General features: G+C 47.0%; 2 protein-coding genes across 2 annotated transcripts; both read left to right on the plus strand.

The window, feature by feature from the left end:
* The first annotated feature begins 1,778 nt into the window (after window positions 1-1,778).
* On the plus strand, window positions 1,779-5,644 carry si:ch211-198p11.6 (uncharacterized). The gene is made up of 6 exons (XM_060068050.1): window positions 1,779-2,016; window positions 2,286-2,342; window positions 2,468-2,577; window positions 3,646-3,695; window positions 4,203-4,212; window positions 4,723-5,644. Exons 3-6 carry the CDS (start codon window positions 2,479-2,481, stop codon window positions 4,807-4,809), a joined length of 246 nt encoding a protein of 81 aa, XP_059924033.1. The 5' UTR covers window positions 1,779-2,016; window positions 2,286-2,342; window positions 2,468-2,478; the 3' UTR covers window positions 4,810-5,644.
* Window positions 5,645-6,932: 1,288 nt separating this feature from the next.
* LOC132473578 (fructose-bisphosphate aldolase A-like) lies at window positions 6,933-15,134 on the plus strand. Its single transcript, XM_060073787.1, has 8 exons — window positions 6,933-7,093; window positions 7,788-7,906; window positions 9,636-9,902; window positions 10,286-10,446; window positions 11,405-11,488; window positions 12,449-12,623; window positions 13,341-13,540; window positions 14,420-15,134. The coding sequence occupies exons 2-8, from the start codon at window positions 7,795-7,797 to the stop codon at window positions 14,513-14,515; spliced, it is 1,095 nt and encodes a 364-aa protein (XP_059929770.1). The 5' UTR covers window positions 6,933-7,093; window positions 7,788-7,794; the 3' UTR covers window positions 14,516-15,134.
* The last annotated feature ends 16 nt before the right edge of the window (window positions 15,135-15,150 follow it).

The raw sequence follows: 15,150 nt of genomic DNA on the forward strand, positions 1-15,150 counted from the left end.
GTCTAAAATAGTGGTTCTCAACCTTTTTTGAGCAAACGCCCAATGTTATTAAACAATAACATTGAACTGTATTTATTTCTAGCCCTACATAGATTTAATATGTTGTTGGTGTTATATGGAGCAATCTTTCACATCTTTTCAACTTGTACTCCATGCAGGGTTCGAGTTATGATTCTTTGTGGGGGTCTCTTAAATTGTTGAAGGGGGGGGGGGGGGGGAGAGAAGACCGTACCGGCCTTGCGCTGGATTGTGTTGAGGGGGGGGGGGGGGTGCTTGTGTGTGTGTTTGTGTGTGTGTGTGTGTGTGTGTGTGTGTGTGTGTGTGTGTGTGTGTGTGTGTGTGTGTGTGTGTGTGTGTGTGTGTGTGTGTGTGTGTGCGCGTGTGTGTGTGTGTGTGTGTGCGCAGGGACACATCCACAGAAAATGTATGTTTGGTAAATGAGCTAAAATAAAAAAAAACTTGTTATGCAGAAAATGATGTTACATTTATGAAAATGATGTTACATTTATGTAGAACTTCAACTTGAGCCCCGTGCGTAATGCTGCACCATGACACTGCTGCACTGCTGGAGGACCATGCAAATGGCAGGATTCGGAGGGAGAGGGTCTTCAGGGATCATAACGATTTATTGGTACATAAAATTATGTACCAATAAATGTGTCAGACCGCTTCTTTTTTAATTCTGGGACTGTGCGCTCTGTGCCACTGACAGAGTTCACTGCTGCAGCAACATGTATACTCACTCTGCTTTTTGTTGTTAGTGATCCCAATCCTGTGACGGCCGAACAAAACTACTTTTGGGGCCTCCACCTCACCCACAAGTGTCTCCACTTCAACCTCCGTGAAAATTTCGCTTTTTGCTTTTCTCAGTCCTTCTGCCATTTTTTCCGACAAGACATAATACAGTCTGTTTTATATGCAGAAGCTCATCCAGCTGCACACACTTGTAGGCACTCTGGGATTTATAAACCAAAGATTGCTTTGAGGTGTGCGTAGTACGCAGGTTTTTGTAAGTCCAAATATTTTTTGGCGCACGCAAAACTTGGCTTTTGGGCGTACGTACACTTTTAGTAACGATCCCACGCCAAATTTTATAAATGAGACCCCTGGTAGCTACACGCATAGACATCTTATAGCATAATATGCATAAATGATATAAGATGTCTATGCCTACACGATTTTATAAATGAGACCCTAGGGGGGGGGGGGGGGGGTTGTGCGCCCCCGTTGAGAAACCATGGTCTAAAACAAAAAAGCGAGCGCCTCGGTCCGCACACACACACGCTTGCTCATTTACCCACCCTGTTGGATACGTCAACGTCCGCTGCTTGGCGTTCATCTATCCAACAGGTTGGGTAGCAAGGGCTTATGAGCGAGCCTACAGTGTGGGGACTGGAGCACCCACTCCATTTAAAGACTGACATCTCACCTCTTTATATAGGGCTCCCGAAGGCCGTGAAATAAGCTCATGGTGCTTATTTTGAAAAATTCAGGAAAAGGACACTATAAGGCACGGTGCTCACTTGTTTTGGCCCTAAAATACTTTAGGCCTATATGCTACTTATAATGTCCATAATTTAAAAAAGAAGACAAATATTTCTCACGAAAGACTGCCTTCTGGGATATGGAACACCCAGAAGAACGTTGGGTCCAGTTGCGTCCAGTGGGGTTGAGGTTATTTCTTGTCATGGTGATTGGAACCGCGCTCTCCGCTCGGATTTAGGTGTGTATTCCCCTGGTCGCCGGTAGGGGGCGCCGTAGTGCGCCATCATATAGTTTTTTTCCTCCCAGGGAACGAGGAGAAGCAGAAGAAGAAGCGCATGCCGTTTCTATAGTAACTTAGTTTGCACTGTAAACGCTGTTTAGCCAAGAAGCTAACGGGGTTGTTCATGATTATCGGGCTATATTTGGTCTGGCCATTGCACATATAAGCATGACTAAATTACACTACAGAGTCCTGGTAAGATAGAAACGTGATCATGTTTCAATTTGTGATGCTGGGAACCAGGAGGCGAGGTAAGAAGAGTGGTTTGTAAACTAAAATACATCAGAAATCTGCATCTAATTTGGTTTCTTAGAAACCGAAAGTATATTCTTATGATACAATTCATCAGATTACGCCCTGGCTTGAACACAAGGTCAGTTAAACTATAGAAATCCCAAATGTATCAAGGAAAAAGATTTATTTATTTTCAGTTTCAATAATCTCACTGGGACGTGAACTTGTCATATTGCTGTCCTGGTAAACATCTAAGATCTAACTTCTAGCATATAACTTCATTCAGCTTCCTCCGGAGAAGTGAACCATTAAAGACATGTCTTCCCCAGAATCAACGGTGGCGGTAAGAGGAACTACTAGCATGACGTTGATCAATATCCCGGAGCATCTGTTACAGACCGATGTGTAACAGATGTGTAACACCTGTATTGATCATTAATCCCTTCCCGATTCATTCTCCATCCCCAGGTCCTGCCCATATGGGCATGGCGCTGCCTCTTCCCGCCGTGCTGATGATTGCTGTCGGCATTTACGTCTTCGTCCTCGCGATGGCGCTCTGGTTCCGCCATTGTCTCAAGGTGTGTCCCGACCCTACCCAGTTAAACGTCATCACTCAAGGATACATTTTATGATATATAACGATGTGTGCAACATTGTATATTGTATCCATTGTATCCAAGAATACACTCCCTCCCGCTCCCTCCGCTCAACCTCTGCTGGACTACTATGTATCCCCACATCACGACTCACTACAATGGGTGCCCGGTCATTCAGCTGTTCAGCACCCAGGCTCTGGAACTCCCTCCCCCCACACATAAAACAGTCAGACACCATTACAACCTTCAAGTCACAACTCAAAACTCACCTGTTCAAACTCGCACACAACGTCTAACTGATCACTGTTTTGATTGTTTGTTTGTTTTGTTTTGTCTTGTTTTTGTTTTATTTATTTTTATTTTTTATGTTTATTTATTTATTTTTTTTCCACAATGTCTTGTTTTTTTAAACGATTTATGATGACTATATGCTCTGTAAGGTGACCTTGGGTGTCTTGAAAGGCGCCTCTAAATTAAATGTATTATTATTATTATTATTGATATTGTAATGAAAAACTACAATATGATGGAACTACTTAATACTGTCAACATATAATGTGTCATAAACGTAATGGTGACTACCTCTTAATAGTGTCAACATATAATTGTGTCAAAAACATAATGGTAACTACCTCTTAAAGGTGACACATTATAGGACAAGGTGTGATTAGCCGTTACAAGCGTTTGAAAATCTGCCACTTCTGACATCATTGGTGGGCGTGTCCACCTTGACTTTGGACGAATAGATGAGTAACGTTCGCTACAGTCCACAGGTTGGCTGGTAGACTGATCTATCCATCATACATCTAGGTTGACACGGCCAGTTGTGATGTCAGAAGAGGCAGATTTTCAAACGGCTTGTAACGGCGTATCACACTCGCACCTGGTGGTATAACGTGTCCCCCTAATAGTGGCAACAAATACTTATGTCAAAACATAATGGTCACTCCCTCAATAGTGTCAACATATAATTGTGTTAGGAGAAGAGTGCTATAAAGGTACCACCTCCCGGTCACCATCCACGTGCTGCTGTGTCTCTTCCCCCTTTAGGACCGCTGTACAGGCATGTGGAAGGGACTGCTGTCCGGACCTCTCCCCCTGTGAGCACTGCTTGGTGTGGCAGAATCCTGCGACTGTCGCCCGCCGTCTGTCCGCTCGTGCCTGGACAATACCTGCCCTCCCCTCACCGTACGTAGAGTCCTGAGACTTGATGCCTCTGCTGTCGACCGTTTAACTTTGGCCCGAGACTGAAGGCTGCTGCAGGGGAGATTTCAGGATGATGGAGGGAGGGAGGGAGGGGGGGGGGGGTGGGAGAGAGAGAGAGAGAGAGAGAGAGAGAGAGAGAGAGAGAGAGAGAGAGAGAGAGAGAGAGAGAGAGAGAGAGAGAGAGAGAGAGAGAGAGAGATGAGAGAGAGAGAGAGAGAGAGAGAGAGAGAGAGAGAGAGAGAGAGAGAGAGAGAGAGAGCACAGAAGAGGGCTATATAAAAAGAAACAAGATACATACAGTATAAATATATAATACAGACAGACACAAAAGCCCCCCCCCCCCCCCCCCTATGTTTTTTCCGCCATCAAGAAGTGTTGTGTTCACTGCACTTGTGGTGGAGGAATGTTGAGGTATGATTTCGCTGTTAGAGCACATGAAGGGATTTCCAGGACAAATGAGTGAAGGGATGCGCCGATGGGTCAGAAATGAGCTTGAAGCGTCTCAAGTCAAACTCGTCCCATACAGACGCATGCAGAAACCAGAAAGGATACTTTCACAGGGAATTTCACCCACAATTGCTGACGGATGGTTATGGCTGAAAAAATAAAACACTGAAACAATGATGGCACCTATTGCACTCCTGATCATGGGTGGTAGTAGGGATCCTTCCAGGGATTTGTTTGGCCTTCTGAGGTGCTAGGGTGAGGGGGCTTTCAAAATATATGGCCTGTTAATCCCTTTGAGACTGTTCCTGTGATTAAGGGCGATACAAATGAAATTGGATTTAAATTGAAAAAAAGAAGTCTTCAATCTTAACTACAGCGCCTTCAATACCCTTTGAGCAATGACTCCCCTGTAGCCCACACGGTGAAGGCCCCCCCCCGTGACCTGTCCTCCTTCTCTCCCCATCCCTCCCACAGTGTGCCAACTGGGACTGCACCTGCACATGCCAGCCGCCCGAGTGCGAATCCTGCAACTGCCTCTGCTTCGAGATCAAGCTCCGCTAGCGTGAAACACCTAAGGGGGTCCCCTCTGCGCCGGTGGACGCGTGGTGACCGATGATCCACGGATGGAGGGTGTCCGAGCGCACAGCGGTCGAATGCTTTTGTGATACACGGCGCCAGGCTGTTGTCGGGACCACAGGGGCTGGTGTGTATCTAGACGTTCCGCTCTTTCCAGCTCGGTTGGTGCATTTGTTTGAAAAGAGCAGACTCTCAGACACCACCGGACTGACTTTCACACAGACAGTGTTGTGTTTTGACGCAACAAAGGCACATGTGAATATGTTGCGTCATAGGTTCACGTGAATGTCTGTATCCTTCTTTCATACCACTGTGCGCGAGTGATCTGCATTTGTACCTGTGCTGCCTTCCCTCGATTACAACTTTTGTTACTGTGTCAAATATAATCTTAATATTCGATATGATGTTCTTTTATCCCAGGTGGGAAATTACAATAACATATACTTGTTTACAACACTGTTTGGTATTTTACTTTTTTTATTAGAAAATTAACTCTACATGATTTGAGTTCCTTATTGCCTTCGCGCTATATTTGCTATTCTTTTTTTTTTAATCTTTGATGTTCTTCATATCCATTAGGTACATAATGCTTATTTTATATAGATTTTAGTACAGTTATAAAGTCACTTGTTTAATGTACTATATATGTTCTACTCTTAAGTAGAACAATATATTGTTTACTCTCATTCCTTGTGTGAGTGTTGGACATTTGTAGCGCTGCATAATGCTCTGTTGCCAACACAACTTTTCCAAAACAAAGGAGGGAGAGAGAGAGAGAGAGAGAGAGAGAGAGAGTGAGAGACAGAGAGAGGGACGGAGAAAGAGAGACAGAGAGAGAGAAAAAATATTGATCAGAGGGTAGGCTTAGCGTTTGAAGGTGGGTAATGCTTGACCAGTCGCATGTGTCGTGTGACCCCGAGGGCTGAGTGGGAGAAAGAGAGAGAGAGCGAGAGAAGGCCATGATAGCCAGCTTGTAATGTTGACAAAGGTCTGCCTGACAAAGAAAACCGGTCCCCCAAGATAGCAGTATAGTCTTTCACCTATCTTAATATTCTATTGTAGCAATCTTCATGAATACTGTCTGTGCAATCGCCAACGTTGCTGCAAGAGGAAACGTATAACCGTAACACTGCTGTGTGGTGATTTGAGCGTGTTTGAAATGTTGCAAGATATATAAAGGCCTCTGGTGACACATTCATAATCATTCAGCATTCTGCTTATCACACAGGCTTGCCTGCCTGCGTGTCTAGGTTATAGTGACTAGGAAAGCCAAGCTGTGTGGCCGTTCCTTCTAATGTCCTAGCAGGACTTATCCCCTGGTGGGAGACAGCCGACCACGTCAGGAGGCAGCATCAGTCGTCCCATAAGGGGACCGCAGTGGAAACGTGTTACGTAACGCTGGCTGCCTCAAGGTCGAAAGCTACTGCGACTGATATCTGATTCAGCCGGAATGTGTCAGATAGGCCCGCTATTGTATGGGCCTATTACGATGCCCAAATCCATTTGGGCATCGTAACAGGCCTAATAGTAATAGGACCAATATATAGTAATAGGTCCAATTCTAATATGACCAATATATAGTAAAATGCCTTATAATAATAGGCCCAATACTAATGGGACCAAAATATAGTAACAGGCCCATATATCGTTCACATAAAAGGTCTTTTTGGTATTGCTCCTTATCCACACTTCCCATAACGGTGACCGTGACACATAATCAGTGTTTCATTCAGTTGCATCACTTTGCGTATTCGACTGATTAATGCATCTGCAATGTACGATTTTCCTAGTTTATTTTTTAATTCCATAGGCCTACGTCATCTGATCGCTTAGCGTCGTGCCTCCAACTTGGTTATTTTCTTTGACGCAAGTCGTGCTGAGGTTCGGCCATTGGCGCTATCTGAACAGCACGTATTGAAAACACGCATCGTGCATGTGATGTGCGAGCAGACACGTACAGAACCGCACAAACCATCCCTCCCTCTCCGCTCGGCAAGGGCGTCACCTGACGACACGCCCTGTGAGGAGGTCGGCCAACCGCTGCGAAGCTGAGCCCAGCGCTCCCATCTCATTGGAGGACGCAGGACGTCACTCGCATCAGACACCGTTTTGATTGGCTGCTTGCCGCTGTGGCGAAGCCCCAAGCTCCCGCCCAGCCTCTTGATATTTTACGGGGCTGGACATCCTCTTCCTACATTGCCTGACATTGCCACAGAGAGCTCAGCACTTCCTGATCTGTTTCCTCCTCAGCCATCGCACACAATATTTGGTAAGTGTTTCTGGCAGCCATACACATTTACACCGACGAATATAATGTATAACTGTTGATTATGCAGGTTTTATATAAGAATATATCGTGATCCCTATGGAAATGTATCGGTAAGACCTTGTCTCATTTTGAGCTCAAGTCGACGTGAGGGCCCGTTTTATTGGTCACGTCCCAGCTCGACCCAAGGTCGTTCGGGTCTCCCCTACTGGTATACTGTTGACGTCTGTCAACGGGCCGTCAAGAAGCATCGCAATGTCAGTGTTAACTATTGCTCCGTCAGTGTAGGGTCTGTTATATAACAAGCGTCGAAATAGCTGCCATATTTTCTGTACAACCCTCATAGAGGCATATGTAACACATAGATACACATAGACAACTCGATTTGATTCGAATATTGTATTGTGGGTTGATGACGTCCTGAGTGGAACCGTAATTGGACCATCATCCAGCAACAGGCATATAGATGGGAACCTATACCCACCTATATCCTTCGATATTATCACATGACCTCTACATAGATGGATGCACCGAATGCAACCAATGGCCCTTAGGCATCTTACGATTGATTTTGTGAGACTGCATCACTCGCCGTCTGTCTCACTCTCTCTCTCTCTCTCTCTCTCTCTCTCTCTCTATCTCATACCCTCACGCCACCCCCCCCCCCCCCCCCCCACCCTCTCTTTTCTGTTCTCAGAGTCAACATGCCTCACGCTTACCCCTTTCTGTCGACGGAGCAAAAGAAGGAGCTCAGCGACATTGCCAAGAAGATCGTGGCCCCCGGGAAAGGCATCCTAGCCGCCGATGAATCTACAGGTAACTGAAGACCGGAAGGCCTCGTAGCAAGACACAGCTTGCCTCTACACGGCGATGTGGTCAGAGAGGATTTCAACCCAACCCAGGGAAATTAAATGAGCAAACACTGATCAGATAAGGATAAGAAGGAAGGCGTATGAATGGGCTTTTGTTGTGCAAAAGGAAGAACATGTTGGATTATTAATATTTCCTGAGTTGCTTTTAGCAATAGTGCTGTCAGGCTAGTTTGGTTAGGAGTTGTAAACGGCGTATTCGCGCGGTGGCTGAAAGTCAACAAGCATTGTTCAGATGCGGAAGAATCCACCTGTTTGGTAATCTGCCCAGAGAGTGACTCAATAGCACACACACACACACACACACACACACACACACACACACACACACACACACACACACACACACACACACACACACACACACACACACACACACACACACACACACACACACACACACACACACACACACACACACACACACACACACCGGACACACGAGGCACTAGCCAGACAGACTGGAGTGTTGGAGGTCGCTTACGAAACCACAGGAATCGGCATCCCCGATAGCAGACACTCTGTCGCCATGGTAACCTTGGCATGCCTGTCGCAGTGTCAAAACTGTCCTGCAGCACATCAGCCAGACACAATATGGATGATTCAGAGTGACGGCCCTGAGGAAGTGGCCCTGGCCCAGTATGGTCGGGCTCCATCAGTGATAAGGCCCCCAACAGGACAACCCCAGATAGGTCAGATTTGTTATTTGTGAGACATTCCATTTGTTATCTGAGAGGACTGCTTAGTCTAAGGGATCTCGGTCAAGTAACCTATTTCTGATGCGCAAATAGATCCATTCAGACACAGTAAAATCGACTGTATCTATAACAAATGTTTTATACTTTTTTACAAATTATTATATTGTACTTTTCTCTTGTTTGGCCTCTCATGCTTCTCATTGCCCTAAAATAACCAAAATACTGTAACTGTAACGCTGAAATTATCAATCCACTTTATTGCTGACCTTTATTACTTTATATCTGAATTGCTCCGTGGTAAATTCCCAGATCCTCCTCAGATGCAGTCTTAATTCAACCTTAAACGATCGCCATTAACCAATCATTTGTTTAAATATTAAACACTGAAAAAACACCACATTGCTTATGGGTCGCTGACGCCATGGCAACCGCCTGCCCTCTCTCTCTCCATCGACCAACCGTCGCGTCGATTCGTCTGTTGACCAGAAGCCCACCCTGGCACTGTGCCTAGCAACTCCGCCGCTAAGCCAATTCCATTAGCGCTTGTCTAGATCCCGCCGCCAGAACCACAGCCTCCTCTCACTGAACCTCCCCCTCCCCCTCCCCCTGCATTTACATTTAGGTTAACGTTTAGCAGAGGCTTTTATCCAAAGTGACTTACTTTGGAACAAGTACATTTTTCAGAAGAAGGAGAAACAATATATCGTACATATATACAGTATAGACGTGTATATATATACAGTAAGAAGTTCAAGGGCCAAGCACAAACAATTGTTAGGTTAACCCATTCCCCGTACACAACAAAGATAGCATTGTGTAGCATCTTATCCTAGCTAGCACAACGCTATACACAAAGTACTGTTTTTAACTGCCAGGAAGCACAACACACGCTAAGTGCGTGGGAGGGGAGTGGCTATGCAGAGTAGGTGAACCCTGAAACAGTGAGCCTTGACTTAGCCCCTCCCCTCCCGTCTCCAGGCAGCGTCGCCAAGCGCTTCCAGGGCATCAACGCGGAGAACACGGAGGAGAACCGCCGGCTCTACCGCCAGCTGCTGTTCACGGCGGACGAGCGCGTGGCGCCCTGCATCGGCGGCGTCATCTTCTTCCACGAGACGCTATACCAGAAGACGGACGACGGCAAGCTGTTCCCCCAGCTGATCCGGGAGCGCGGCCAGGTGGTGGGCATCAAGGTGGACAAGGGCGTGGTGCCCCTGGCCGGCACCGACGGCGAGACCACCACGCAGGGTGAGCAGGGGGGCGGGGGGGGGGGGGGGGGGGTTGGTGTCACACACGGAGAACACACTCACACACACACACACGTACATAGAGAACCCTCTCACACACACACACACACACACACACAAACACATGCATAGGGAACACGCACACAAACCAAATACAACACACACACACACACACACACACTCTATTGCATAAGTTTATATGAACTTAAATACATAATGCTATAATATAATACACAAAGTATCGGCTTAATACAGATAAAACATAGTACACATTACACACTCAAAACCATTATACTTATTCATGAATAATGACTCTAATAATGACTTCCCTTCCTTGATTATTTTCTCTCTTATCCTCATGGTCTCTGTCCGCCCTGGTCTCAGGTCTGGACGGTCTGTACGAGCGCTGTGCTCAGTACAAGAAGGACGGCGCCGACTTCGCCAAGTGGCGCTGCGTGCTGAAGATCACCGAGAACACGCCCTCTGAGCTGGCCATCATGGAGAACGCCAACGTCCTGGCCCGCTACGCCAGCATCTGCCAGATGGTGAGACACACACACACACACACACACACACACACACACACACACACACACACACACACACACACACACACACACACACACACACACACACACACACACACACACACACACACACACACACACACACACACACACTCTCTCTATTGGTTCAACTTTCCATAGCTTCATTATATCGTTTCAATGACTACTAAACAAATGTCAATAAATGCTGAAGGAATAGTCGATTAAAAAGTGAGCTGGTTGAGTCGATCGAGTCACAAGCAAACCACATTAATAGCACAGAAGTCTCCTCACAAACCCATGAAGCGACCTTTAGAGACCCTGTTTATTTACATAACACTGTGGACCGTGCTGCACACAAACTGGTTCTCTGTGGCAGGGGCGCTGAATATCCCGCCCCTTTGGCACGAGATCTCGCCGCAATGTGACGGACACCCACTCAGCCCATCACTAGAAGTACCATTGGTCTGTTTATTCATCTAGCCACTTAGCAGGGACCCAAGGGAGGGACAAATAAGGCGGGGAACAAATCGTAGTGTACTATCACAACCTGTGTACAACCTGCGAGCAAAGTAGTGCTGCACAAACCGTAGTTTGGTGGAGGGAATGTAAACGGCTACTTAGTAGGCATCACAAATTCAGAACGCACGCAGGACTTTGAGTTTTAATTCATGGCGTCCACGGCGATAGACCCTTTTCGCACAGATCCGTCATAAGACACGTGGTGTTCGCTCTGCTTGCACCGACCAGGGCGTGGATGGTAGACTTATTACCCAGGGCTGCCCTGGCACATAAAAGGAGCAGACCCCTCATTAGTGTTAGCAGGCACAGCGGTGATTTGTCGGCCTGTTGTAAGGCCATACAAGGTCCCTCCTGGCCTCCTGGTGCCGTCGTCTCTGTGGGTTCCTGACGGAGGTCAGTCGGTGACGATGTGATCTCCCCCCCCCCCCCCCCCCAGCACGGCATCGTGCCCATCGTGGAGCCCGAGATCCTTCCCGACGGCGACCACGACCTGCAGAGGACCCAGTACGTCACCGAGAAGGTCAGTGGCCGCGGCCGGTTCCCGTGGCAACCTGTGTGTGTGTGTGTGTGTCCAGGTGTGTGTTTGTGTGTGTGTGTGTGTAGTTTGGTAATCTTGTGCAATACCTCCAATATTTGAATGATTGAATGAATGGCTGCAATGTGGGCCCTTGGCTAATCTATGCTTTGTTGTCCGTACAATGAACGAGCACAATAGTGACCACGGGAACAGTTATGACTCAATCAAGGAGCCCAAATGAAGAGAAGTTCAACACAAGGTCAAATTCTGCCTCCTCACAATCAGTTTGGACCTTCCAATGATACGGTGTTGTGATAGGACAAAAAAGGCTTGTTTGATTTTCTCTTTGTGTCCGATTATATGTTTGGCGTATTCCCTAATCCATTATATCAAATTACATTGAATTTACATAGTTGAGGCCTTTAGCAAAAGCACTTGCAATGAGTGCATTCAACATTTGGATTTTAATTTAGGGCGTTTAGCAGACGCAAGTGCCAAGCATTAACCATCGTGAGGTGAACCCCTTCCCCGTATACAACAAAAAATTCAACCATGAAAAAACAACCCAGACATTGAAAGAATCATGCATCAAACTCATCATATAAGCAAACCACATCAAGTGCTCCATTGAGACGGCGAATCAATCTTGTTCACCTGCATGTTCAATGTGTTTATTGACATGACGACGGTAATGTGCTGCCTTAAGGGCTGATTAGGGTCCCACGTCCACGCAACGCAACGACCACGCACATACTACGGAAAACCCGGTTTAGTCGTGAACCTTTATGGGTTTCAGTGAGCGGACCAATCACAGCCTTTGCTGTTGCGTCGCCTCGACGGAAGGTAACAGACATACGGGGTCCGTGACCCCCTTGCGTTGCGTGACCTCGGGGCCCTAATCCGGCCCTTCAGTGTGGTCCACGGTGGGCCGGGAGTGACGTGAAGGGGGGCCGTGCTTCACAGGTGCTGGCGGCCGTCTACAAGGCCCTGTCGGACCACCACGTCTACCTGGAGGGCACCCTGCTCAAGCCCAACATGGTCACCGCCGGACACTCCTGCACCCGCAAGTACAGCGCCCAGGAGGTCGCCATGGCAACCGTCACGGCCCTGCGTCGCACCGTGCCCCCCGCAGTGCCAGGTGAGGCTGACGGACGGATGAGTGGATGATGAGTGGATGACGGATGGCGGGGGGGATGACAGTAGGGGTGCAAAGGTGTACTCGAGACAATAATATACTTTTATATTTATACTATGCTGTATAAATATATAAAATAGCAATGCATCATGTTTTATGATGTGTTTTGGAGCAGGATCTATTATTAAATGCTTAAAAGCCTTTGCTGTCGCGCAGTCATGCGTTGTTGTTGAGAGGCCAACGTTCAGCAGCTGGCCTGGGCAGTGATACGGTTGACACTTATGATGGTGGACGTTGATGTATGGAGGGGTGACAGTGAGATGGATGATTGCACAGGTTGAAAGATGAATGAATGAATAAGACTGTAGCGAGGCCATTTTCTAATGGGAAAAAATAAAGGCTTCACTTACTTTCGCTAAAGTTCAACCAAACAAAGTGCAGGCAACCCAATAGTTATTATAATCAATCAATAGTCATTCAAGAATCCAACCGATGACTTTGAAGTACGGTCAATGATGGTATGATGATGAAGAAATAACTCGGTATTCTAGATCTCGCATACTATCAACTACTAATCAAATGTTAATTTGTACAGCGTTGACACATGTAACACGTAACACATCTCTCTACTCTGAGCCGTTACTTATAACTCTCAAACCACATGTAACACGTAACACATCTCTCTACTCTGAGCCGTTACTCATGACTCCTTCTCCCCAGGCGTGACCTTCCTCTCCGGAGGTCAGAGCGAAGAGCAGGCCTCCATCAACCTGAACGCCATCAACCAGTGTCCCCTGGGCCGGCCCTGGGCCCTGACCTTCTCCTACGGCCGCGCCCTGCAGGCCTCGGCCCTCAAGGCCTGGGGAGGGAAGAAGGAGAACGGCAAGGCCTGCCAGGAGGAGTACATCAAGAGGGCCCTGGTGAGTGTGGCGGTCTGGGGGCAAACGGTCACAAAATTAACAAAACCGGGTTTTCCGGTTTCTTTTTAAATGTTTTTTTTAATGTTTTATAGAAAGTACAGCTGGATATATATCAGTACATTATTTTAGATTTGTACATATTCTTTCTGACCATTTTGTGTTTATTCAGCATGAGACATCCTGAATGAATGCATCATGTTTTCAAACTCCAAAAATAACCGTTTGATTAATCGGGATTTCAATTTTGACCAAAATAATCGTGATTATGATTTTTTCCATAATCGAGCAGTTATGGGATGTTTGCTGCAGCAAATAACTGCGTGGATTCTGCAGTTGCCTCCCACATTTACATTTACATTGAGGGCATTTAGCAGGACTTTTTATCCAAAGCGACTTACAATTAAGTACATTCGTCGGAAGAAAGAGAAACAATGATTCACGTCGTAGTCAGGATGTCTGTAGAAACGAGTGCTAAGCATTTACAGTTGCTAAATGAACCCATTCACCATGTACAACTAGATAGCTAGGATAACACGCTACACGATTCCAAGTACTTTATTAAACTGAATCAAAGGTTGTGACGTATTGTACAAGTCAAAGAGTATCCTCCTGTGATCAGGAAAAGCTTTTCTGTATCAGAATCCGAATCGTGCACCTCTGTGAGGCTGCCGCGCTGCTCCTTTTGTCATTTCTACATGGACTTTGAGCGAGTCTTATAGCTTTAAGTTAAGTTAAGTTTGGTATCACGCCTTATCGACAATGGACTTAAGAGACGGCTGCAGGGACAGAATCACTGATGAGCGTCTCTTTTGTCTTCCGTTTGAGTCGTGTTGTCGCCGTCTAACCGTATCTTTCGTCCGTCCCCCCCCCCCCCTACAGAACAACAACCTGGCCTCCCAGGGCAAGTACGTGTCCAGCGGAGACAAGGGGGCCGCCGGGGGAGAGTCCCTCTACGTGGCCAACCACGCCTACTAGACGTCTCCCAGCCCCCCCCCCCCCGTCCCGTCATCACATGACTACGACGTCGTCCAGTGAGCCCAGATGTTTTCCAACCGGCCACCTGCTGCATCGCACACGGGCACATCAGATACTACCCCATTACCACCCCCCCCCCCCCCCCCCCCACACAGACACACACACCCCCCCCCGCCCCACAGTTTCTAACCACGGACTTTGTTAACGTCACTCACAGTTCTTATTATTTGTTGTTCTGCTGTCACATGTCGTGCCGTGTCACTTTAGCCCCTGTTCTCCCCCCACCCCATCTACTGTGCACTCAAAACACCCTCCGTATGAGTATAAAAACCAGTCGTCCCCCCCCCCCGTCCCCCCCCCGTCCTCCCTCACTGTTGCCAGGGATACGATCCTGCTGTATTAACGTTGTCCAGTGAGGTGTATGCGTCTCTTGACCCCTAGGTCTTGTGTGAGTAGAAGAGCTATTTTAATAAATCCTAAGTAGTCGTGCCTTCATCTCTCCAATCTCCCAACACCCTGCTGGAGGAAGACCTAGGCTGGTTAATCCGAATTGTGTCGACGCTTATAACTAAAGTATATGCACTGGAAAAGAAAAACAAATAAAATATTACTGATACTATTACATTTTTTGGATT

The sequence above is a fragment of the Gadus macrocephalus genome, chromosome 2 (genome assembly GCF_031168955.1).
Source record: "Gadus macrocephalus chromosome 2, ASM3116895v1".
NCBI classification, from domain to species: domain Eukaryota; kingdom Metazoa; phylum Chordata; class Actinopteri; order Gadiformes; family Gadidae; genus Gadus; species Gadus macrocephalus.